General features: G+C 42.4%; 1 protein-coding gene across 1 annotated transcript in view; it reads right to left on the bottom strand.

Moving 5' to 3' along the window:
* LOC144719522 (transmembrane protein 132D-like) overlaps positions 1-27528 on the bottom strand; it is a 465507-nt gene that overhangs the window by 68969 nt on the left and 369010 nt on the right. The window contains exon 7 of the mRNA XM_078595520.1: positions 9915-10182. Within this exon, the coding sequence (XP_078451646.1) occupies positions 9915-10182 (268 nt within the window). The remainder of the gene's footprint in view (positions 1-9914; positions 10183-27528) is intronic.

Raw genomic sequence — 27528 nt, 5'->3', positions numbered from 1 at the left:
GTCCCGGGATCTCGGCATTCCCATGCCGGTGTGCGGTCACGAGAAGCTCACATCCCAGGCTGCGGCTAAGTGTCTGGACGCCCAGTTCAACCTGCGCCGGTAGAAGCAAGTTACGGCGTGGACGGGTGGGCCCATTGTCGAAGGGGGAGCCGTGGGTTGGGACCCCAAGAAGGCAGTTTATGTGCCGGACGACAGGAGCCCGCAGGAGCTGTCGGCTGCCGCTGCTCCGTGGCCGGGGCCGCGGGCTGCGCCGCCGACACGGCCGCGTCGGGACGGGGCGCCCGCAGCAAGGCGCAACAACATCGACTGTTTCCGCTGCGGGCGTAAGGGCCATTATGCCAGGGACTGCTGGGCCCGCGTCCCGGGTCCGCCCCAGCAGGAGGCCTCGACAGCGGCCGCTCCAAGAAAGGATTCGCCAGCACAGGCAAGTCGGTGCGCACCAGACACCCGGCAAGGCTTGACACCTCACTCATCACCGTTGTCATGCGATCCGGGTGTTGTTAATAATGGAAGGCCATTGACTGCGCCTTGTCGTTCGGTAACGCAGTGGCGTAAGTTGGCTCGGCGGGTCGTCGCGGCCGCTACCGGTTCGTCCACCGTACCTGGGTCGATACAAGGGGTGGACGTACGGATTTTGGTAGATTCCGGAGCGTCCGCGACCATTATTTCGGATGTAATATTCCATCTCTTGAACATCCCACCAGAGGCCGTGAGTCCGGCTTACGCTTCCTGCGTCGCCGCGAACGGGGGTAGCATGGGCATTGTGGGCCAGGTGTACGCTACAATCGCTATCGGGGGAGTGTCGGCCTCGGGAATTGTGTTAATTTCTAGGTCTCTTGCGGTTCCTTGTTTATTAGGGACCGATTTTCTGGCCAAAATGCCCATTCTAATTAGAATTAATGAGAACTGCATTCAATTACCGGAAGGCCGTAAAATTGCGTTTTTGCCGTCGTCCTGGGGGCGACCTGCTCCTGTCACCCAGGTGCAGGCGTTGTCCGAAGTGTCTGTTGATATTCCACCTGGCTCACAGATTCTCATTCCTTTGCGTTATCGGAAGCCTGTACCTGGTCGTCAAGGAGCGATTGGGGTTTTGTTGTCGCCGTCCGCCACCATCACGGGTGGATCGGCGCTGGTTGGGGCACAAACTATTGTTCGGCCAGACCAGCAGCCATTTTTGCAGGTGCTTAACGCGAGTGCCGAAAGCGTGTGCGTGCCGGCGGGTACCGTTGTGGCACATGCCACTACTGCGTTTACAGCTCATGATGATCTGTCCGGCTGGGGGTTTGTTGGAGGTGTTTCGGGCCCCGGAGCTGTAGATGACCGCTGGATTGCTGAATTGTGTGGGGAGAATTCAGCTCTTTCCGGGGAACAACGTTGTGCGATTCGTAAATTATTATCGAGCTATTCTGATGTGTTTAGCTCCGATGATTTGGACTTAGGACGCACCTCGTTGCTTTACCATCATATTGACACAGGGGACGCTGCCCCTATTCGGTTGAACTCGCATCGGATGAATCCGGCTGAGCGAGAGCATGTTCGAGGGGCAGTGGATGACATGTTGGCTGCGGACATAATATCTCCGTCTAACAGCCCATGGGGCGCACCTGTTGTTTTGGTCAAGAATAAAGATGGCAAATTGCGATTTTGTGTAGACTTTCGTAAATTAAATAAAGTGTCGGTGGCAGATGCGTATCCCCTGCCGCGTATGGACGACTCTCTCGATGCGTTGTCGGGGGCGAAGTTCTTTTCAACGCTAGATCTCTCTTCGGGCTTCTGGCAGCTTCCCCTTGACGAGTCCTCGCGAGAAAAGACTGCCTTCCGTACGCCGCAGGGGTTATTCCAATTTAACTGTCTTCCAATGGGGCTGAATGCGGCCCCTGCCACTTTTCAGAGGTTGATGGAGTTGGTATTAACGGGTTGCAGTGGGAGACATGTCTTATATATTTGGACGATATTATCGTTTTCAGCCGCACATTTGACGAGCATTTATCGCGGTTGGAGGCCGTGTTCATCAGGATGCGTTCTGCTAATTTGAAATTTAAGCCTAAGAAATGTCACCTACTGCAACACTCCGTGCGTTATTTGGGGCACATCGTCAGTGCGGACGGGGTGGCCACAGATCCGGACAAAACTGCGTGCGTCCGTGACTGGCCAACTCCTGCCACGGTGGGGGGTGTGCGTCGGTTTTTGGGGTTCGCCTCATATTATCGGAGGTTTGTTCCAAATTTTGCTACGATCGCGAGGCCTTTGCATCTCCTGACGGGTAAAGGACACAAATTTGCTTGGGGACCGCCAGAGGAGGCGGCGTTTCGAGGCCTACGCGATCTATTGGCTACGGCACCGACGTTGGATTATCCGGATTTTGCACATCCCTTCATTCTGGATACGGACGCGAGTGACACGGGCATTGGGGCGGTGTTATCTCAGTCCAAAGGTGGTGTGGAACGCGTGGTGGCGTATGGTAGCCGGGTTTTGTCTCCCGCTGAAACCCGCTACTTCGTCACTCGCAGGGAACTTTTGACTATTGTTTTTTTTCTCCGCCAATTTCGACCGTATCTGTACGGTCGTTCGTTTATTGTTCGCACGGATCATGCGGCCTTGCAGTATGCTCTTAAAATGGACCAACCATCCGGCCAGCTGGCGCGGTGGTTGGACACGCTGCAAGAATTTTCCTTCCAAATTCACCATCGGAAGGGAGTGCGTCACGCTAATGCGGACGCACTTTCCAGGCTGCCGCAGCGATCCCCTTGCGCGTGTGCGTCAGGGACGCATAGGTGTGGCCCGATTCAGCACCCCCCTCCGCCTGTCGCGCTGGCAGTCGAAGTGCCGTAAGCTCCGCTTGAGACGGGGCCGGCTGATGGGGGACCGGCTGATGGCATTCTACATCTCCCGAGGTCTGTGTGGATTCGGGAACAAATGTTGGATGATTCTTTGGTAACGTTACGTAAGCGGCCTGTGAAGGGGAGTGGGAGACTCTGTGCGGGAGGCGTGCCGGAAACCGCTCTCCATGATGGCTTGCTGATGTGGAGGGAAGGGATGCAGGAACGCTGGCGTCTTGTTGTACCGGCATCATTGCGGTACGAATTGATTAGGACTCTGCATTGTGACACGCTTTTACATCTGGGGGTGCAGAAGACGCTATTGACACTGCAGCGAGACTACTATTGGCACGGCATGACGACGGATGTCGTCGGGCACGTTCGCGCGTGTCCCGATTGTGCCCGCCGTAAGCCACCTAAATATCCATATGTGCCGCCGATACAATCTATTCAGGTGTCTCGAGTTAATGAGTTGGTGGCGTTAGATATTTTGGGACCCTTTCCGCCATCTGCTAGGGGAAATAAATATTTGCTGGTAGGGGTGGAGTACCTCTCCCGCTGGCCGATGGCCTGGCCTTTGCCTGACCAGTCAGCGGCGTCTATCACAGACGCCTTTCTATTTGGGTATGTTATGGACAAAGGGGCGCCAGAGAGGCTCCTTACAGACCAAGGCCGGAATTTTTCCTCTAAATTGTTGGGGGAGGTGTGTGCGGCTCTGGGTACAAAAAAAATACGGACATCTCCCTACCACCCACAAACGGATGGTATGGTGGAACGGCTTAATCGGACCCTGTCCGCCATGTTGTGCCATACGGTTAGTGAAAAACAATCGGATTGGGATTTGCATATCCCTGGGGTGCTTTCAGCGTACCGGATGACGCCGCATGCGGCTACAGGATATTCGCCGTTTTTTCTAATGTACGGTCGTGAAAACGTACCGCCGATTAATGAACAGTTGGGAACTGGAGCGAGGGGACCTGTCAAGCCTCTTCCTGATTATATTCAGGACACCGTTCGCCGAGTCACTGAGGCGCGGCTAGGGGCTCGCATGGCTACGGCCAAAGCCCAGGCTCGGAACGAGCGGTGTGCGCGACGTTCAAAAGGGGAATGCCCCTGGAAAACGGGGGACCTGGCCTGGCTCCATTGTCCACAGGTGCGGCCAGGTACCTCTCCTAAGTTACATAAGCCATGGCAAGGGCCGGTTCGCCTCATCGAGGTTCCCAACCCACAGTCGGCGCGTGTTCGGTTTGGTTCTCGGCGTTGGTTCGTCCATACATCTCGGTTGAAACCATACGTGGCCCCTCGACCGGATGCGTCATCTCCTGAGGTTGCCTTGCCGGGGTCTGTTGCTGCCGACTCGCCCTTGCCTGTGCCTGCTGACTTTGCTAGAGCGCCTGTCGTGCCTTTCACAGACGAGCCGGCCGTGACGCGGCAGGGGAAAGAAGACTCAGCTCGGGGTGCGCCTACCACGGCTGCGGAACCTTTGAGGCCCGCAGCCCTTCCAACCCCGCCGCGGACACGATTGCGGGATGCCTCTGATGCTGCGCCTTCGAGAATAGGGGACCGGGACGTTGCCAGGCCTCCAATAGCGACAGACGAACTTCAGCCTGTCGCTCTTAAAACCCTGCCACGTTCCCGCTCGGCGGGAGGGCCACCGACCGTCCGGGACGGCCCGGCGACCCGCACCCGCTCGAAATCCCTCACATTTCGTTAATTATTGTGTTGTGTTCTTGTTCTTTCGGTATATTATGGTGTGTTCTGTGTCCTTTTTCGTATTCGGTCGTGTTCGCTCGCATTGCTTATTGGAGTTGTGTTCAGCCGAGGTCGGCTGGATTTTCTCTACGGGGGAGGGTGGTGTAATGCGGGCGTAAACGACCTCCCGGAAGTGACGTCATGGGGGGAGGAGTTACGTCACGTGGGGGAGAGGGTAGAGGTCTATAAGGGGGGTAACCGGAAGCAGTCGGGAGTGATCGGAGACTGGGAAAGTGTGAGGCCACGCAGGGCGAAGGGTGAGAGAGAGAGTGGCAAGATCGCCACACACCCGGGCCACGAGGATCGGCACCGTCGGCCAACGGTGACCGACCCCCGGGCAGCAGGAGCAGCGAGGAGGCTGCAGAGAGCAGCGGGTCTGCAAGGGAGGAGTTGGGCAGCAGGGGTCTGCACGACGAGACAGCAGCGGGTCTGCTAGGAGAAAGTTGGGCTACGTGAGCGACAGCAGCCTGGGGCTGCAGAGCAGAGAGTATATAGGGGAGTGCCGTGAGGGAAAAGAGATCGAACCCAAATAAAGGACACAGGACAGAGAGAAGCGTCCGAGTCGTTTATTACACCTGCATAATGCATGGGCATAATATGACTTTGAAAACCCCCCGCCCACCTCCCACGCATTTCACAATTAGCACTATTCGCATTCCTGCATTTCCCATAAATATGCTAAATTCCTCTTCAAATGCAAATTCTTTTGTCAAGGCTCTCTTCCTCCTCCCTCACAGCTTAAATATACACGCCAAGCCTAAGACGTGTCATTTAGACTCTGTCTTATCAACAGACATGTTCTTCACCTGAGGACGGCTGCTTGCGTTGTGGCCGAAACGTCGTGAGAATTATTTTATTATGTTTTATTTTTATTATTTTATTACTTCCCTTCTACGTGACTTTACCGAAAGAACCAAGAAGATGGTACATGTGAGTTTTAATTTCCGTGCAAAAATCAAAGACCTTAGAAATATACACAGCCCAGAACTGTTTGTGTCACCCATAATCTATGCTAAGAAATGTTCATGAATACATATTTTAACGTATCACCTATATTCTATGCCAAGGAATAATGAACAAAGGACATGAAACTGAATGTGTTATTCATTTAAGAAGGTTGTAAAAACCACAAGCCTTCTAATGTATGGAAGCTTTACACGTCTGTGTCGATTTTTATTGCAGTGAGGTATAACACATAATAGCCACAGTGTGCCTTTTATTACATGTAAATAACGGCTGCATAATTTTATTATCAAGTCAACTTTATTCTGCATTCATCAATGCAAGAATAAACATGTTTCACTGTATGGCATTTATTACAACCTATAAATACACTACTGCCATAACTTTCTGGCTATTTCAAAAGAATCCCTCCAAGATTCCAGTATTATAGTATGTATTCTAGGTTATATTATGTATGAAATTCTCGTATGTATGTTGATGGTATTGTTGTGGAAAGCAAGGTCAAAGTAAATAGTTAATTATGAAAAATGCTTCTTATGCCACCACATATCACCATTACCTCTTTCACATAGATCCTGTAGTTACTGCAAAAAATTAATGTGACCTTGCGTGTCCACTTTTACAGAACCTCACTCTCTGGCTATCGGTCTTCCCTTTGGTTGCTGACCTCTGGATGCCATTGATGCCTGTGTCAGTTACCTGCTCTCCCTTGTCCTGCATAATATAATCTATGATATAGTCTATGTGTTGTTCTAAAATCGAAAGTTACATCCTCTACAGTTGCATGTATATTACAAGGCATATACCACATTTCTCAGTTGAAAATGACAGATTTTGATATATTAGTATTTCACTATCTTTATGATAATTATAAATGCCTTTGGTGAATGCAAGACAATGTGGGGAACGAAATACACCCTTGCCATATTCTGTTTTTCACCTAAACCCAATAGTTGTCCATCAGGCCGCACACATGTCTAATAATCCACATTATTAAGTGGTCTGCTTATCTCCCCAAGAATTCCAAAACATTGAAGTTCTCACAGCCCCATTTTCCCCAAACACATGCTTCCTTAAAGCTAGCAAATAATCATGAGGCTCATTGGGATATTATGACACTCTTCTGTATCATCTGCCTGATTATGAAAATATAATTGGTGCTACTATTTCTGGCTATAATGCTCAGATTGTAGTATCTGCCTTTTACCATAGTCAGCACAATGATGGGAGATGTCAATGCAAAGGTCGACAAGAGACGAGAGGACGGTTGGCAAATTTGACATTGGACAGAGGAATGAGAGAGGAAAACATCGACTAGACTGAGAGCCGGCAAACACGTGAGGATATTGAACAACTTAAAAAAAGCCTAGAAAGTGAACATGTAGGAGCCCAAATGGAGAATTTAAAATTAAATTAACTTTATTCCCATAAATAAACCTCAGAATGTCAAGCACGTCTCTGTCCTCAGTATATTGAACAGAGGAAATTTACACCGGCTGATTTTTTTGCATGCAATCATTGGTGACCAGGCTGAGACCATCAACTCACCACACTTGAGAACCAAGTTTAATCACAGGGTGGGCTTCCAGGATTCAGACCCAAGATATCAGCAGTGCTAGCTCAGCACTATTACCCATAAGCCTTCTGGCCCCCCTCTCTCTTTTTTAAGTCTGTTAAATAAAGATATACATTTCTTATTGTTCCTGTTTGTCTTATCATTTAAAATTTCCTCTTTCTGAATCTGCCAAGAAAAAGTCATTTTCTGAGCCATAGTTGTTTAATTGCTTGCCTTTGCGCTATCACCATGAGCCTACATTATCTTTAGCTATTCTTCAGTAGCTACCAAAAGCATCGTTTGATAAAAAGTTCCATCAGTCTTATGTCTACATTTAAATAATTGTTTTAACCAGATGAAAACTTAAGAAAACCACATAGAGTCTCATTTGCCAAAGTGACCTAAATCACCAAAAAAAAAGCAAAACAAATTAAATGAAGTACAGCAATGAAGCAAATATAAATAAGAGAAAAAAAATCAAAAACATATCAATTTTAAATACAGTAGTGCATTGCCTGCAGCATAAGTAACTTGGGTCGATTGTTTTTGACTGATAATAGTGCAATTGCAATAACGTCACAGAAACATTAAACAGATAAAGGGTGACTATTGTATTAATATGTTAACAGACAATGATACATGTACAATTCAATTGCATGCAAAATTATCATAAATAATTTACTGCAGCTTGAACATCCACCACATTTCCATCATTTTCACTGTTGGACCAATCACCCCAATCAGTCTCATCTCCAGCCAAGAATATCCTACCCACAGTGTTTAGGGTTCTGATATATTTTATTTGAGGTATAAACCGGCCCCTAGTGCTTATCTGGAATTGTTGTCATTGTAAATCTTCATCTTTGAAGTGGTGAAGTTAAGATCAAATATTGTCACATCACAATAGTTAAACTGCCTCATCAATGGAATTATCTGCTTATGCTTTGGCAGAATTTTTTGTATTTTAAAATTCGTATTCCCAATGAAATTCGCAACACCTGCTTGAAGACATCTATTAGCCTGCGTTACGAAAGGATACATCACTATATCTTGGGAATATATCCACGTTGCTTCACCAACCCCATAAATCACTACACTATACCATTTAAGCTGGGTTTAACACGTAGGCTTTCGTGACCAATATCATCTATAATACAGGTTTACTGATGATGCTGATGATGCCAACTGATGATGTCAGTTGTAATTACTGGCGAAACGTCATACTCATTATATATGTTGTGGATTTACTCTCCAACACACCAATGTCCTGTACTAGTAACCGATTGGCATGTTCTGTTTACGTGACAAACCTTACTAATTGGCTGTGTCAGGTAGTAGTGGGTTTAACGACACATTGAAATTGATTCGATCTAATCCAAGAATTTTTTTTATTATGGACCATTTAAGCCCATTATCCAGCATATTTATATATAACCTTCTTTTGGTAAATGTTTTGAAAAACTGTTGCACTCTTCTTGCTCAGGGCTATCCCGGTATTCCTTAATCATCTTACTTCGAGTGATATTACAGATACACAACAGTGATTCCTCAGCTGGAGAAATAGTGAACTAACCAACTGTCTACACCTGCAGTCGTACCTGGGGATAATGTACAGATTTTGTGCCATCATGGGATATTTAATCAGAATTCATGTCATGAAGTTGTATTTGGTGGATGGTAAAGTAATGAGCAGCAGCTCATCCTCTCCAAGTGTTGGTGGATGCCCCTAGCTTAGTGGCTTACTGGTGGCCCATCTGCCTTTGCAAATTCTACCACTCATGCTCAGGAACTTTGTGGCCGCCCTGAGCATTTGGGGTCCCACAACCCCTACATCAGACATTCAGATAGCCCTTACTCATGATGTTGATATGTAAGAAATAGGACGTTAGGTTTGACACTACCTAACAACGTCATGTAAAATCAAAAGCAAATTTTTTTTAACCCATTGTATATGATTGTGATTTTCGATGATCCAATCACGAAATGGAAAAATCAAACCCTGATCAATCTATTGGGATTATATTTGTCTGTCGCGTGTTTATATATCAGTATATGGTGTGGGTGCATTTTACTTAATAAAAAAATAAGACTTATAATTAAGTGCAAATGTTCCCTGGATTAATTATTAGACAGGAGAGCACACTTAACATTTTACTTCTGGGAAAAATAATTATTAACACATTTATATTATAACAACAACAAAAATAATCAATTCTGATTCAGAAATTGATCCTGTACTACTAGTAAATTTGTTACATGACGATGCAATCAACTCAAATGAAGTAACATTTTAGGTCATGTATTACAAACTTTAATCACTGGCAAAACATGATGTGGCAAACAAGGCAACAGCCTTCACCAGAAAGTTGCATCTGTAGTTCAAAGTTCAGATTAGACTTTCAATATACAAAAGTGCAATTCGGCGCGAATAGCATGACCCATAAAAAATATTCTGAGAGTAAGAAAGACAGGTAAGAAAGACAGGAAGCCAAATGTAGCGGTACTTAATTTATATTTACTGATAGTTACCGTATTCTCTGGATTATAATATGCTCCGGAAAGTAGGATGCATTCCAAACTTGTGTTCGGTGCCAATACAGGTATGCAAATCTGGTAACAGACACATACCGGAATACAAGATGCAACCCCATCGTTTGTCTTTAAAAAATACAGGGACGGGGTGGGGGAATAAGTGCATCTTATAATCTGGAGAGTATGCTACTTCTTTACCATTTTACTTTGGTAGTCTATGAAGAAGAAACAAATAAAACAGCACGACCACTGCAACGTAAACACTCATTTGGAGAGGCGCGTTTGTCACTCACCTGAACGAAGGTTCTCCCAGGCTGCTGTGCAACGACGATGGTGCCGTGGCGAACGCGTGCGATCGCTGGGTTCCTCACGGTCACGTGATCCTTCACAAGGAATGTCACGTCAACCAGCCAATCAGATCCCAGCATCGATGTGACCTGGCCAACGTCGTTGGAGGCAATGAAGTGGGTCCACACTTTGAGGGTTGCGTGCTGTGATTGCAGGGTGCAGCCCCGAGCCTTCCCATCTTCGTCTTCAGCCATGTAACCAGTCCCTTGCGGCCTGCCAAACACAGTGGTTTTTGAAGGAACACACGATTAACAATTTTTGTTTGAATATTTAAATGGAAAATTTTAAAGAATTATGGCGGTTCATTTGGCTGCCTTGTTTATATATATATAATTATATTTGAATTCCACCCTCTCCCCCAACACACCCCTCAAAAAAGGGCAATTAATGTGCAGAGTTCTATGTTACAATCTGCACCAACCATCCAAATCCTAGCAGAAAACAACGAGATAATGAAAGTATATTTCTCCGAATGTCTCAATTAATCAAAAAAACGACTTCCATTATAAATTGCATATTATTTGTTTCATTATTACATCCAATGCAACGTAACTACATATGAATGCTCTTTCACATCCAAGTTTTTAGAAACAACTGGAAACGTTACATATGTTTTGATAATATCATGTTATTGGTCCATGGAGATGTTTTTTTTGCAAGTTCAATTGTTGCCTGATAATCTGCAATGTATAACACACCACGGAATTACATGATAAAATATATTTCAGTGAGAAATTACCTATGATAACAAAGTACCTCCTTAAAATGTGTAAATATGATGAATTATAAATGACAAAAAATACGGCATTATATATTATAAGACAAACCAAACATAAACAATTCAGAAACATGTAGACCAAAATATTCATTTATTCGCAATTTAGGACATTCAAGGCTTTTCAATGCCATACTGTGAATGCTGTCGTTGATTTGAGGCAGTGGAGAGGATTTGTGTTGCTCTACCCAGGAAATATCACTTCTATCCAACCAACCAAGGACACTTCATGTGTTTTCATGAGAACCATAAAACTCCTACATTCATAGCTATGAAAATGACCACACAGCATACACATGCAATGCTCACACCTAAAAAGGTGTGTGGTAACATTGGTAACTGAAATAAAGGAAAAATATGCGTTATGAAAGGAAAATGTAACTTTATGCTGTGCAACATCTCGCATGAGTTAGAATTCACACGCACCTCGTGTAGCAACTTCCATTTCACCTATTTAATATTTCCAAATACTGCCTTTCCTATGCCAGTATTTCTCTAATGTCTTGCCTTCTGTTCATTTAATGCAGCTCCATTCATCATTTGCAAATCCTTTATAGCTACAAAAAACTTGATTTAATCTTCTTTGCGTTAACCATTTTGTTTTATATTTACTTTCAAACCTGGCACATCCACCGCTGTCTCAAACACAGATGTTATATACCGTTCCCATTGTGTCTCTTTGGATCTGATTAACCTGGATCTGATTCATGTACACAATTCTTTGGCACGTATCATGACGGGTACTGCAAGATCCGACCATGTCTGCTCAGTGTTCGCCAAGTTGCCTTGCCTTCCAGTTGCTGAACGAAGACATTAAGGTCGCGCTCCATCGGCCGCTTTCAGATTCACTTATGCGGCCATCTGGAACGCTCAACATTCCGATATTAGGAAGCCACTGGAGTGATGCACTTTCCAATCATCTCGATTGAAAAATTCCTGTCCTCCTTCTCCCCTTTTATGTTAGTAATCTTCCATCTTTTCTTTCCCCGACCCTCCCCCCACCACTCCCATTGAAACGTTTATTTCTTTGCTAGAGGCCCCACACCTAAGGTGGGGCAATGGGCCCAATCTTACCCCCTTCACAAAATCCTGGCACGCCGATCTCGGGCTTTTCTTCCTGGAATTTCTGCCCCCCCCCCCTCCCTTATTGTTTTGTGATCAGCACTCCGTACTGGGCTAGCGTTGAGTTGAAATAAAAACAGTAAAAATATATAGATTGAAAACTAATTATTTTAGAACTGCTATTTGTGTTTAGTTTGTTGTCCTTACCCCGCACCTCTGATGAGCATCCTTGGCTACGTACTGTGCGAAAAAAGTTCAACATACTTACATTCTTTTTCTGTATCAGCAAGGTTGCAAGATCTGAGTCTGATTCCGCAGCCATGTATCGTCTAGGCTTTTTTTTACATCTCCTGCACTCATAATGTATTCATCAGCATCTCATATGGGTCCTAATCTGGTGATGCCTGTGTCATTCTGTGTCACATTCAACTGGAAACCGGGAATCAAAGATAACTTGACGATTCTTACTGAAAAAATCGAGCTGTCGAGTTCCATTACAATTTCATTGTCCATTGTCTGCAGACTGAGTTCAACTTGTCACACCTCCATGCCTACATCTCATCCTAATATTAATAGCAGGCAGAAACTTGGCAACCACTTTGCAATTGTATTCCTAAACACAGTCCCTGCACCTGTTTAATGCTATCCATCATGTCACCTCCTTTATCAAATTGTGTAATAATTATCCATCATAATCTTAGGTGAATTCCTCATCTCATTCGATCTGTTTTTGGCAGACCTCTCAAATATTTAAGTCATACCATTTAAACTCACCATTTTAGCATCAAGATATGAATGAAGGCATTTGTTGGAGGGACACAACTGAAAAACACATCGGAGTATGTATACCTTGGGCAATTTCTGAATATGGGATAGAATAAAAATTATGAGTTATTATGGTGAGCAAGAGCAGATTGGAATGCTTTTTGAAAAAAATAGATTTTTTTTCCATAAGTGGCCACATAAGAACATATCTCAATAAAAGAGTTTCCATTCAGTGCATATTACCTGTTACGATATAAGAATAAAAAACATAGACAATAGCAATACCCCATTTCCTCAATTGGCCCAAAATCCAGTCCCATATCGACCACATGATTTCCTTCTCCATATTTAAGGTTTTCTATGGACTTGTACATGCCTACCCTTCCCCTCTCACTTCTCTCAACTCCCCATCGAGCATTTTCTGCTGCAGAAACCAAGGCTTTCTGTTGAAGCCTCAAGTCAACATTCGGTTGAGTTGGGGGGAGGGGTCACTCCTGCCTGCGACCTCACCTCCCGCCTCGAAAACTCCCTCCCATCGGCCGCTCGCACTGCCAACTCCTTGCCGGGCTGGTGTTAAAAGTCCAGGCTCAACACCTTTTGTTGTACAATGTTAATTTATTCGTACAATGTCTGGAGATGTGGTACGTGTGTAGATGCTCTAAAAATCAAAATGGTACCGTATTGTATATCATAAAGCACGAGTGGTATAGCAATGTGCAGTAGTGACTCATTTCCAAGTGTTTTTTTATGGCTAGCCATTGAACACAGACGGTCACCGCATCGCGGCCCTTTTGGATGCGTTTCTGTGGTCCCCTGGAACGCTGTTCCTTCTGATATTAGGAAGCAACTGGAACTATACACTTTTAAATCTATATTCAAAACTAATTTCTTTAAACATGCTTTTTAAATTAGTTTGTTGTCCTTCCCCCGTACCTCCGATTAGCACGGTTAGCTACGTACTGTTTGAAAGAAGTTCAACATATATACATAATGGATTTCTACCGGCATAATGGTGGCTTATTTGCCTTTGGTAGCACCGCACAAGGCCTCCCACAATCTTTTGCAGTGTGTTCTCAGGTGGTAATGTGCATTGTTCAGCACGATGTGCAATATTTAACTCCGCGTGCTTGAGCTTCTTAAAAAAACTGAAATTGAAGCTCCCAAGCACGTGGAGTTTAATACCAAACATTGTGCCGAACATCACGCGGTACAACCATGAAACACATAGGGGAGGCTTACCGCAAAAACCGACATCCTTCACAGTAGTCTGACTCATGAAGTCACGCATCTCACACTGATTAGGATCATTTGTGTAGGAATTTTGGAGACAAATAAGGGTGCATTTTAATTAAGTTTTAAACCATCCACTCATTTATATTTTATCCACCTAACTCGTGTAGTCGATTCAAATGTACTTTTGAAATGGGTCATTCACTTATTATAACCTTGGTACATTGCTAATGGCGAAGCATAAAATGTCAATGTATTAAAATGTTCTTTTGCAAATATATTTAAGTCCATGAGAGGTAGAATAACTAAAGGCAGTGCGAACTTGAAGTGAACACTTGCAAAGGTGGTGTTTACATTATGATGGTCATTGCAATGGCGAGCAGTATCTGATTATGGTGGTTACATAATGATGGGAATAGTATTTCATCATTAAGGTAATGATAATAATATGCCAATTAATCTCATAGATGTCTCACCGGAGGGAATAATAAGCATGTTTTTCTTGTATCGCAATCGCTTTGGAGGTCAGTGCTCCATTATTTTGCCAATACAATCCTCACGTGGCTCACGTGGATGGGTGTGCTTACAAATTTGCATTCCATCCCAACATATGGACCACTAAATTAGGCCCTACTTAAATAGGTTTCAGCTTCAATAGCCTGGGAATGCATCCAGATTGTTTTCCTTTTGTAATACGGTATTGTGATCAAAGAGTAAGTGCTTCAAAATATAGCTTGATGCCTATTTACACAGTTGTTTGTGCATCTATGTATGTACTTTCCAGTCCCTTTTTAATCTACTGCTGGATGAAACCATCCCTCATGCCTGGTCAGTGTATGGAGGATATTTAAATATGCTTGACCACTCCAATGAGTGAGGGTTGGTAAAGGGGACGCCCATGACCAATTTAGATAGCACTCGCATAAACTACCGTGCCATTGCTCCATTATTTGTAAATTGTATGGTGCCATACTTCCATTTATGTGCATGATCTTCCAGACATCTCTGGCTAACATTTCATATGGCCTATTACTGATATTTAATGAAAGCCCATACACCAATCAAACTATTAATATATTGCAAAAATAAAGTATTTTAAGTGTAACAAATAAACTAAGAGTCCATAAACTGTTCTCAACAAATGATATACAGTGAAACTACCACATGTGGCGATGGGTGAAGATGGTTCTGATGAATGATGAAGAAGATGACGTGTGATTGAAAATAATAGTTCTCCAACATGCTTTCCGGTTGTGCCACGTGTTGTTTGGTATGAGTTTCGACGTTTTGATCCCCGTGCTGTGAGCTTCTTCAGGAACGAAAGACTTTGTATTGATTGTACCACGGAGAGCTATGCACCACACAAGCAAAAACCTATGCAATAGTGGGATAATTAAAGTGATTAAATAAGATGATAACGATGACGAATGTGACGATATGTGATGTTAAAATAATTCTTATTGTTGAAAACAGTCATATATAAGAGGCGCTTTCGAAATAATGTAAAATACCCTTTTTAACACGTATTTTCTCAATTGTGATGAGGTTCCATCACATCATCACCAACAAGAGGCATTCTATTATGATTGAAAGGTCGTTGAAAATACAAACTAGTGGCAAGAGAATAAAACTTACACTTATGAAAATTAAAAATTTTCATTTAATTCTGATGGTGTTTTTCATCACTTTGTAGATAGCCATTGTGGCAATTCAAAGTGTGTATTTTATGAAGCAAATTTATGTTAACTTTATCCATATAATGCATTAAACTAGTTATGCATTCATGCATTACAATGTAAAAACAACCAGAATTTGGCAAAATGGTGTGTTCTATTTCACTAAACAGTAATGAGTAACACATTATATGTGTAATGACATCGCGGACGTTACTGTGTAATGCCGGCCCTAGATGGCACGGCGTGCGATGTTCACACATCGCGGACACCCCTATATGTGGGTGTAGTACTGGCCCTGGAGGGGCTTGGTGAGCGCTGATGGATAGCGCTGAGTGGCACCACGCTCGGCGTGCAGTGCCGACCCCTACAGGATGGGGTTTAAGAGTGTCAACCATAGAATTGGGTTACTATATGGCGTGGCACTCTGGTTGACCCCGGAGGACACGTGACTGGTAAAGTCTACACAGGGGCCCCCAAGTGAGGGCTAATGGTGGTCACGTGTGGGGAAAGAACCTGCTAGAAGATTCGAGAAGGTGGTCGTGGCTAAGGGCGGAGCCAGCCACGACCAGTGAGGATATAAGCCGGTTCAGCGTTGCTGTTGTCATCCTGAAGAATCTACGTTTGACGACCGAGAACAGTCACTAACACGTGGACCTGGACCCAAGCTGGGGCCCTGTCCGTTGTAGCTACTCCCAGTGTAATTATTGTCGTTAGCCTGGTGATCCGCCACCATAGGTTTTCATCTGGTAAAGGGGCAGTTACCCCTTTGTGTTGGTATCAATAAATGTGTTGCCTCCAAAGTGTGCGTCTGCGACTCAGTTGAATTCACTACATGTAACATTCCAAGCGCTCTACTCCATAATTTCCACATGGCGGTCAAGTTGTGCTATAATCTGCGCTTTGTAATGCTGGGCTTCTCACCTTCACCAACCTGCACCCGACCAGCGTGGTAAAGTATGGTCAGACAACCCTCAAGTACATACACAACGTGGGGAGGCATTAATCCAGCAGTGAATTGACAAAGGGCTGTAAATATAAATTTTAATATACATTTGTAACTATGTGTACACAATAACTGTATGCACCTTCAGTGGAAGAACACAAATGTCACATTGGCATTGAGGGAGGATAACTTTACATTGGAAGATGCAGTCATTGGTATTAATGACCATCTCGTGATTCTTTGAATCGAATATGATTCCGAGTAGAATCGTGGGGAGGACCGAGCTGCACAAAGCTCAGTGTGCCACACTAGCCAGGTGGCACAGAGCATGAGCGGCCTGCAATTTGGGATGTTGTACATTTTAATCCTGGTCGAGGGTTAACTCAGCCCATGGTCACTCTGGAGTTGATAAAATGAGCACCACTTTGTAGAGAAATCAACAGTAGTAGTACTATGGATAGATTCCCAACAGCCATAGGAATGTGGAATTTTAACCACTTTCTCGGGCTGCATGAAAGAGAATAGCACTACCTTAATGCCCAATTGAGAAGGGAATTTTATTTTTTACTTGGACCCACGGGGCCTGATAGCCCCAGCTAAACGACCACTGAAAATATGGCCAAATTCTAGTGTGTAAAATGATGATCAATTCCATATCTATTTGCATGTGGAATTCAGACAGAAAAGAAGAGCTTATTGGGGTCTGGCCATTGAAATTAATGAGGATTCTACTCGGCAATTCTCAAGGTCTCAAGGATTCCTCATTTGTTGCAATGGTGAATTCTACATCTGTATTCAAATGGAATTCTATTACGTGATTTATTCTATGTTCAAGTGAATGGAACTTTTAAGGTGGAAATTGCTCATAGATGAATCGCTATTTCTGCAGGAATCATCCATGGTGGAATCGTGGTAAACGATACAATTCCTGCAGGAATTTCCTAGCACTAATGGCCTTCAAAAATAACCCATTTGAAATGTTTTTATTTTTTTCACTAATACATTCTGGCATGGTTGCAAAAAAAAACAAAGTGCAATGCCGCGAATACAGGTTGTCACTTTGGGTTACATAATTGGCACACATAAGTGGCAACTCCCCATGGCAAGGACACTTGCTTACATACAATATAGAAACACAATTGAATTATGTGCATTTAAATTTAAGGAGCTTTTTTGTTAACCTGTAAAAGAGTACCTTTAATAAAAACAGCATTTACACAGGTAAGACAAAACAAAGGTGAAGAAATATGAAGCGATGTCATGATAGGAAATTCTATTTCATGGATGTATAATTTTGTGATAATTACAAGAGTAAATGTTGTATTGTACATTGACAGTTTCTCCTATTTTTTAGCCACCCACTCCACTCTAGATTGAAAACCCATTTTCTTTAGAACTGCTTTTCGCGTTTAGTTTGTTGTCCTTCGCACACACTTTTGATTAGCATGTTTGGCTACATACCGTGCAGAAGAAATTCAACAGACAAACTCTGCTTTTTTGCTCAACATGACTCAAACGCTTGTCGTCTAGTCTTATTTATGTTATAAAACGGTAACTGCAAGGATCTCTATGATTAAGAGACATTCAAATTATACTCCTGAGAACAATAAGAATGCGACCACAGGAGCCACTCTGTTACCAAATTATGCAAAAAATAAATTGTAAACTTTAAACGGTCACCTCTATAGTGGAGTCTGGAATATATGGGATATTGTTCTATGGGGGGCAGCATAAAACAAAAGCATATAAATGGCTAAAAACAAATGTATTTCTTACTGATGTAATCATAGTGACATTTACTGGTTGGAAAAGAGAAGCACGGGTACAGGCACCACTATAAACATCATCCAATCTGGGCCGAAGGTAAAGAGCGGGGCTGTCTGAGATACTCCGGGAATCGGCTAGAAGGTTCCACGAGAGGGCGTGGCCGGAGGGGGAGCCGAGCCGCGCCTGCGGCAATATAAGCGGAGGCGGACTCGTGGTCGGTGTGGGGAGCCTTGGGTCCGGACTGCGTCGCTGTTCGCCGTCATCTCTTTACGTCGTTCGGCCATGTGGCAGATCTCCTGCAAAGTCCCACCACCCTCGCCGGCATGCCGTCAACCAGCGGCGAGGCCGGGAGTGGGTGGATGGAACCACGCTGTGGGATCGACCACGAGTAGCCTGTAGGGATGCTAATATCTACGTGTGTACTCGGAGAAGGAAGAGGATAAGGTTGGCCTGTGGTGTGCCCGAATGTGAATAAAGATGAGAGTACCTCTACACGGCGTGTCGCGGAAGTCGCTCATTACACTTATGTAGAATTGGGGTGACATAGAATGTGTCCTCTGTTTGATTGCTTCTTAAAGTAATTGGTTTAACAATTACAGTCATGAGGGCACTGAGTGACTGATCATCAATGGGTGAAGAGTAGCCGATAATTTAACCTTATGGCGGTACCCCAGGGTACCATAGTACCCTGGCTCTCGCATAATGTCCGTGATGTAGTAATTTTTAGGCTGTTGATGGTCGGCGATGCGGCAATCGACTCATCTCGACGAGCTGTACATTATGTAGCGTCGTGTACAGGATTTCAGCACAATTGTCCTCGCTGTGTTTTGACATCGCGAAGTAGCACTGATTTCAGATCGATTGGTACCCCCGTTGTCGAGTTAAGTACACCCATGGAAAAAATAGTGTCCAGAAATAAAATATTTAATTGCCTTGGCCATTTTGTATTACCGTATTTTCCCACATATAACCCGCGCGGTATACCTCTTTTTACAAACAAAACAAGACCCTTCGGGGTATATGGAGGTGCGGGCTATCCCAAAAATAATTTACCCGTGTGACATGTCATAACTCGTTTAATCTCAATTTTGGAGCTATGGGGAAGTTTTAAGCTTATCTTTTTTCTCTCTCTCTGGCTTTTTGTTTTCTCTCTCTGCCTGTGTCCTCTCTTTGGAATTTTCACACTTAAATTCTAACTTAGTAATCTTTGCAATGCGTAATCAACCGGGCTATGCGTTAATTGCGTGTTGACCGACTCTCTGTGTTGCATTACATTGCATTTCTATATTTTACTAGGTTATTTAATTTTAGTGTGTCTTTCTCCTAATTTTCAAGCTTGCGTACTGTACCACGTCGTCGTCTTGCTTACCGTACCACGTCGTCGTCCACTCATTGACATGCTAATTTTTTCTTTGCCCCCTCCCTCTCTCCGCCCCCGCCCCATCTCTATATTTAAGGCCTCGTCACAGAAACGACCTCTCTCTTTCTGCCGATACGTGTTCTCTCTCTGTGTGTCTTTGTGATGTCTGTCTGCTTGTGTGTCTGTCTATAGTTTTCTGGTTAGATTTTTGTTGCTATTTCTTTTATACCTGATGATAATTGCTTGTGTTGCAATCGAAACGTCGTAGTATGCTATTATTTAATTTATTATTTTATCTTCATATGTGACTTAACCGAAAGAACCAAAGAATAACTCGTTTCATGTTTTCATGGTATGACTATCCACTATGCAACACTTACCTTTGACTAAATGACTGCTGAATAAACCACTACCACTAAAATTGCACATATTATCACGTTTTAAATTATTAGAAGTGTTTGTACAATGAAACGACAACGTTTGACGTGGGCGCACTTTGTTTACCGTAATACTTTCAGTGACTGTAGGGGGTGCGAAAGTTTCAGCTGAGGCTATGGATTGCACAATGGGAAGGGCCTTAACAAGCGTCTACCAGACACGTAATTATAATTGGCGAGTCCCTTAGTCCGCTGCTATTAGGTAAGCACTATACAGTCGCGACCATGAGCTTTGTTTCAAATTTCCAATGGCTTTGTTGCCAGGAGGCAATGGCGTTACCGTAGTGCCGCTATTGTCTGTGCAGTGCGCAATCTACCAGTGCTAAAACTGTACAGTGGTAACTACCGGTCCAGTAGCTGTTATATGATGAGGTCGAATGCTGGTAAGCCTAACAGTATGCTTACTTACGGTACTTATCTACCAGTTATGTCTTAAATTTGGAGCTTTCGTGACAGCAGGAATTACTCTTTGGTTCTTTCGGTAAAGTCACGTATAAAGATAAAATAATAAATTAAAAAATAGCATACGACGTTTCGATTGCAACACAAGCAATCATCATCAGGTATAAATGAAATAGCAACAAAAATCTAACCAGAAAACTATAGACAGACATATAAGCAGACAGATATCACCAAGATACATAGAGAGAGAGTAACACGATCTCCCTCTCTGTGCCTGTGTTACTCTCTCTCTATGTATCTTGGTGATATGTCTGCTTATATGTCTGTCTATAGTTTTCTGGTTAGATTTTTGTTGCTATTTCATTTATACCTGATGATGATTGATTGTGTTGCAATCGAAACGTCGTATGCTATTATTTAATTTATTATTTTATCTTTATACGTGACTTTACAGAAAGAACCAAAGAGTAATTCCTGCAGTCACGAAAGCTCCAAATTTAAGATAGAACCACTTCTACGGGGAAGTTTCAAGTTTATCTTTTTCTCTCTCTCTCTGGGTTTTTTGTTTTCTCTCTCTACCTGTGTATTTAGTGTACTTTTTCTGTCTCCACTCGTTTTTTGTCGTTCTTATGTTCTGCTCTGTCTGTGTGTCTCCGTTCCTCTTGTTTTATGTTTTGTCTCTCTTTGGAATTTTCACACTTAAATTCTAACTTAGCAATCTTTGAAATACGTAATCGACCAGGCTATGCGTTAATTGTGTGTTGACCGACTCTCTGTGTTGTATTACATAACATTTCGATATTTTGCTAGGTTATTTAATTTAGTGTGTTCTTTCTCCCTCTTTCCTAATGTTCAAGCTTGCGTAATTGACCACGCGTCTCCGTACTCATTGACATGCTCATTTTTTCTCTAACCCCTCCCTCTCTCCGCCCCCGCCCCCCTCTGTCTATTTAAGGCCTCGCCACAGAGACGATCTCCCTCTCTGTGCCTGTGTTACTCTCTCTCTATGTATCTTGGTGATATATGTCTGCTTATATGTCTGTCTATAGTTTTCTGGTTAGATTTTTGTTGCTATTTCATTTATACCTGATGATGATTGCTTGTGTTGCAATCGACACGTCGTATGCTATTATTTAATTTATTATTTTATCTTTATACGTGACTTTACCGAAAGAACCAAAGAGTACCAGTTATGTGTAACTTATGTATTGGATATTTACTTTTGTTACTTATTTACTGTTTTAAGTTCACTCGTTTCCGGTTAGTTTGTTTTCTTTGTGCACGTTATGATTTTAATGTAAAAATTTGATAGTGGAATGTATTACAAATGTAAACTTTGTATTAATATGATGGAATTAAGCTGCGGTAACGACGTTAAAGATATTAATGCATTCGGGGTATATGGAGGTGCAGTCTATCTGAAATTTGTTTTACACAAAACGCTATTTTTGCGGGTTATATGCGTATGCGGGCTGTATGCGGGAAAATACGCTATTTGGTACCCCGGGGCCCCGCCATAAGGATCAATGAACCAGTGTGCAAAAAAGTTATTTATTTATACAAAATGTTGCAAACATGGTTCATCCACAACCTAATCAACTGAGGGATAACCGAAAGTTATTATGCGTTAACTGTGTGTTAGCCGACCCTCTGCGTTGCATTGCATTACATTTCCAAAAATTAGTTTGTTCTCTCAAAATCAGACTTGCTGGGTCTTTCTCTCCCCCTGCCACCGTGGGGTGGATTTCCACACAGCTCTCTCATTGGCATGGTAATTGATCTGCTCCAGCAGACCCACCTCTCTCTCTGCCCCACCACCCCCCTCTCTATTTAAGGCCACGACAAAGAGGCATTGGGTCTCTGTGTGTCTATGTTGTGTGTCTCTCTCTGTCTGTGTTGTCCCTCTCTGCTTGTGTGTCTGTCTGTGTGTGTCCATGTCTGTGTTTTGTCTCTCTCTCAAATTTAGTTCTACCTGATGACGACTGCTTGCGTTGCAATCGAAACGTCGTATACTATTTAATTTATTTTCTTTATACGTGACCTTACCGAAAGAACCAAAGAGTAATTCCTGCAGTCACGAAAGCTTCAAATCAAGAATGTTATATCTTTCACATACAAATATATGTTACGAATCATGTATTAAGACTCAGCTAAGGGGTTCTGCGTATTACAGACCATTTAGCAAACCATATAAAATGCTACTCTGTATTGACAGAGTAACATGGTTTGCTGCTTAATAGAAATCGTTATTTTTTATTCAATATTGGTCTGCCAATACACGGACAGCTTCTGGATATAATAATGTGATTTTCACCAATGAATATAACCCTACGCATGTAAGCACAAAGCGATGTGCCCAGTTTAGTTAACACTCATATCGTGGAAATCTAGTTGTGTTAATATATGCTGAACATGTTTATTATTATTTGTATTATATTCTTTGGGTCTTTCGGTAAAGTCACGTAAATAGGTTCAAATTAATCAAATAAAATAAAAACGACGACGTTTCGATCGCAACACAAGCGGTCGTCATCAGGCAGTCGTCATCAGGCGGTCCTCATCATGATGACGACCACTTGTGTTGAGATCGAAACGTCGTAGTTTATTTATTTTACTTTTATTAATTTGAACCGATCTACGTGACTTTACCAAAAGACCCAAATAATATGAATTCCTGCAGTCACGAAAGCTTTAAGTGAAGATTTATTTGTGTTATGTTAAAATGATATTATTCTGCACGTCAGAAGACAACATAAGTGGATCGTGTGATAATGTCTTCTCATGTGCAAATTAAGCTCTCACAGAGGACTAAGATTGCCTGTAAACTCATCACATTTACATAAACCAATAATTTCACAATGTATGGATCGTAATCAATAATAATAGCATCACATTTTAAAATACAATGATACTCAAGTGAGTAAAAAAAGCGTGCATTGAAGTGCAATGCATCATCACCATCATTATTGGTTTATATAACATAACCCTCAAAGTGCATAAAAATGCCAAACATTAAACAGTGTCGAACCACATTTGATTTTAAGAGTGACTTTTACTGAAAAGTTTGATTCTGTCTGTACTGTATATTTTGGCAGTACCACAATAAACGTGAAATCCATTAACACAATTGATTTAGGTACACTGCTATTTATTGGAGTCAGTACAACCTCTGAAAATAGCTCAGTGGGCTGTGAGACACCTGGTATTATGTGCCATATACAAAATCCATTTGAAAAGAAAAAAAATCCGGGCAGAATGAGAAATCCTCCAGGCCAACTTTAGCCCACTTATATTTTCAATGCAACATGTCATGTACAGCTGCTCCCACCAGCTGCTAAATCTTCAAATGACAGCCTGTGTCCAAAAATCAAGCACACTATATTCAAGAACACAGAATCCTACAGTAATTTGTAGCAATAAAATAAACATTAATGCATTCAAGTCCTGTATATCCATACATAAATTATGGGCTAATCATAAGCAGACCCAAACACTGTACCTGGATTCATTGATGTGTTTAATTCATAATTTGCCTTGATATTGTTGTGAATTACATAAAAATAATTAGGCTCAAGCGAACAAAACACCTTTTTTTGTTACCAGGTGATCACATTGAAGGTATAACAAAACAAAAATCCCTTTACACTAGAATCTAACCTGGGATTCTAAAATCGAAGACCCATTTGACCCATGTATTGCTAGTATTTTTTATTTATTGAGGCAATATGCGGGATCGTTACATCACGTTGCGTCGCGCGTTCGAACCCGTCGACATGAGCAAACCCGGTTGTAGAGAGCAAGGGGTAAAGAGAAAAGGGAGCAGGCCCTGCTGCCCCACACAAGGCAGGGTACCAGGGCCAGATTAAGATTTTTGTAGGCCCTAGACACTTCTGTTTCAAAGGCCTTCAGTGATAACTTTCTCCAGTTGGTATTGCTGCTGCCCATGTTACTACTGCCACTGCCACTCGCTTGTTTTACACGCACTTTGTCCAGCCGCTGGACAATGTCGTTACTGATACGTTCATTATGTAGTCTGTTTCCTAATTATATGGAAGCGCGCTGCGTGCCGCGGTAAAGCAGATTTAATTAGAAATTTTTGAAAAACACAAGGTAAGCCTAAAAATATTAACTGAAAATGTCTTCAACTATTTTTTACTATGATTATCATAATCATATCGGATGATGCAGCTTTAAAAGGATGCCGTTCATTTTCATCTATAACAAATTCAATGTTCTGACAGGACGACCGCATGGCAAACGCCATATTGTTTTACTTTAGTTTCAGCTTAAATATTTGTTTGACTGTTATTTTAGACGTAACATGCCTCACTTAGAACGAGTCAACAACTTGTTACCACTGCAAAGAAATTGCAACGAACAGCCATATGAATATATTTTTTAAAAAATATATCTTGGTTACATTTTTGATCATACAAACAAAAAAAGTGGTAATTTTGTTTTCAAAGGCCCTTTAATTTTTGTAGGCCCTAGGCACAGTACGTACTAGGGACAGTACCTACTGTGCCGATTGAATAATACGGCCCTACGGAAGGGTTAAAATAGGTATTTAAGGAAGGAAAGGTGGGTGACGAGGGAAGAAAGGGGTCTAACCAAATCACCATAAAATAAAAACCATCAAAGGCGGCTAAAGAGCGATCATACTTTCCCTCCACCCATCTGAGCCCATTTCATTATCTAGTCCATAGGGGTTATACCCCGTATCATCAGTCCACATCTCCCGACTCCCCATACAGCTTGCTCATTTCAGGTGTTGTATGAGGGGGGACAATCTGGCCTCAAATCCCCCCTCCTTGCTCTTAAGAGTATGGCTCAAAATGCTCCATACCCACAATTTCTGGGAACGTACCATAACAACTATGTCCATGCGAGTGGTTGATTTTTTTTTATATAATCCAGTATAAATTATTATTCCTTGGAGAGCAAAAGTAGGGAAATCGTATCAGACAAAGGATAGTGGATGTGGTCGAGGGAACAGGAATCTTACCAATCTCTATAAAATCAAAAGTGTTATCAAGTCTAACCAGAACCTGGTTCATCTTGACCAAGTCTAATAATGCAACTCAAAGGACACAGTACACCAAATGGAGTTCACATCCTTGGAACTTATTTAATTATTCAAAGATATTGCCCATTTCCAGTGCATTTGGATATTATGATACCTGTATCAAACTTGCATAATTTGCAGCTGATAAGGCCACCATCGGAGGAAATATATATGCATAATAAAAAAACATTAACAGGTGATTTTTTTAAGTACTGTATGCCTGTATCATAGTAACGCCCATTGTGTTAGGAAAGACACATAGATATGACTGCTGCTAATGCATGTACGCATATGTATTCTGGTGAGGCTCGCAGGCTTTTGTGGCTGTTTAAAGTGATGTCTTGCAGTCTAGACAATTTTAACCTTGGCGTACATTATTTGACAGACATTTTGATGTTTTGCTTCAAACCCACTTTATATTACTATAATATAAAAAAGCACCTACATGGCTTCCCATTCCAATAAAATAAGTTCAATAATGTCTCTGCTGTTGGGTTGCAGAGGTCATTCTGCTATCTCTCATCAAAGCCTCAAGAGATGAAGCGGCACCTGTAACGTCTATGGTCCTACATGAGCATACCAATGTCAGTTATGACGTTAACATAATCCGTGACAAAATGTACAAATCCCTTACACAAAGCGCTTGTCACAAGTTATCTTTTTTATCTATATCCATTTTGGCTGGTTGAAATAGTTGGAAACATTGATCTTGTAAATTTAACACGTAGTTCGCTTTTGCAGCCAATATTATTGATTCACAATTGATTTTTTTGAGGGTTTCAGATCACATTCATAAAATGTATGTCATATACCCTTCTCTACCCAGTACAGCCAATTAATAAAGTTGTCACATGAACAAACATGGCAATACTTCAGCAGTACCACCGTGTGTTGGAGTGTTGGAGTGATTCACAACATCAAAAATTAGGTACGGACATTTTCCTCGTAGTTCAACCAGCATCATCAGGCAGTTTCCAGCATTACAAATCATTGATATTGAAAAATTCATGAAAAGGAAATGTGTATTTTAAACTAATATGAACAAAATAAACAAATGCAATAAATATAATGCATTTTCAAGCAATTCAGAAGGGTACATTGTAGATTCTACAGTACTTCCATGAGCAAATAAAGGAGTGTCTGGATAGGAAATAGCGTAATATTACTACTTCTGGGTTCACATTTAGAACAGAATGATTTGTGCTTTATTTAATTTTCAGCTGCAGAAGAAGATGTTGAACCAATGTTAATGGTACCATAAGCAATGACTTGCACTGGCTCTAATGTCCATAACCAAGAGTTGGCTAAAACCCCTAATTGTAATTGAAATGGGCTCTTTCTACAGCCATCGGAACATAATTAATTCGAATCGTTCTTCTGTTGGGGAGGAACAAATATATAGCAACCAGTAAGATGCCATGTGGCACAACGTTAGAAGAATCTGCGGCTTGCGAATGTTAAGGTGCAAGCTCCAATTCCTTGTAGAGGATTAACTCAGCCTTATGTTCCACGTAGGGATGATACAATGATAACCCCCTTAAAGGGAAAGTCAAAATAGTCCTATAAAACACTTGCCACCAGAAAACTCATATAGAATTTCCACCACTGGCTCTGGACTGATAAACAGGAAGTGTGCAATGTCGCTTGCTCATTTGAGTGGGAGACCACTTCATTTTTTGAGCGATGTAATGGCTTTGGACTGCTCGTCGCCAACAATGTTTTCTACTGGACATCTGTGAAAAAGAGCTTCGTAGTTCATCGGATTCCTCCAGTCTAAATAAAGATTCCGATTCTGGTATGTCAAGTTATGAAAACAAAGACTAATTCATTTGAGTGCATCACATATTTTAAGTCCACACTAAGGGTAACATTGTTAACAAAGAAGTGTACATGTAAAACCTCATATCGTCTGTGAAAATGCATAGAGGGACCATAATTTCCTTACACAATACGAAACCAATATAATGAGGGCATTTGAAAGCACAGTATGGGTGCTATTTAAGTGAAACCCAATGCACGCAAGCATACCTCCTGGGAGCGCAACTGCTTAATGTATTCATACGAATCATCAGCAAGG

This window comes from Lampetra planeri, chromosome 6 (assembly GCF_965212315.1).
Source record: "Lampetra planeri chromosome 6, kcLamPlan1.2.h2, whole genome shotgun sequence".
In the NCBI taxonomy this organism is placed as follows: domain Eukaryota; kingdom Metazoa; phylum Chordata; class Hyperoartia; order Petromyzontiformes; family Petromyzontidae; genus Lampetra; species Lampetra planeri.
This window is presented reverse-complemented; position numbering and strand designations above follow the sequence as displayed.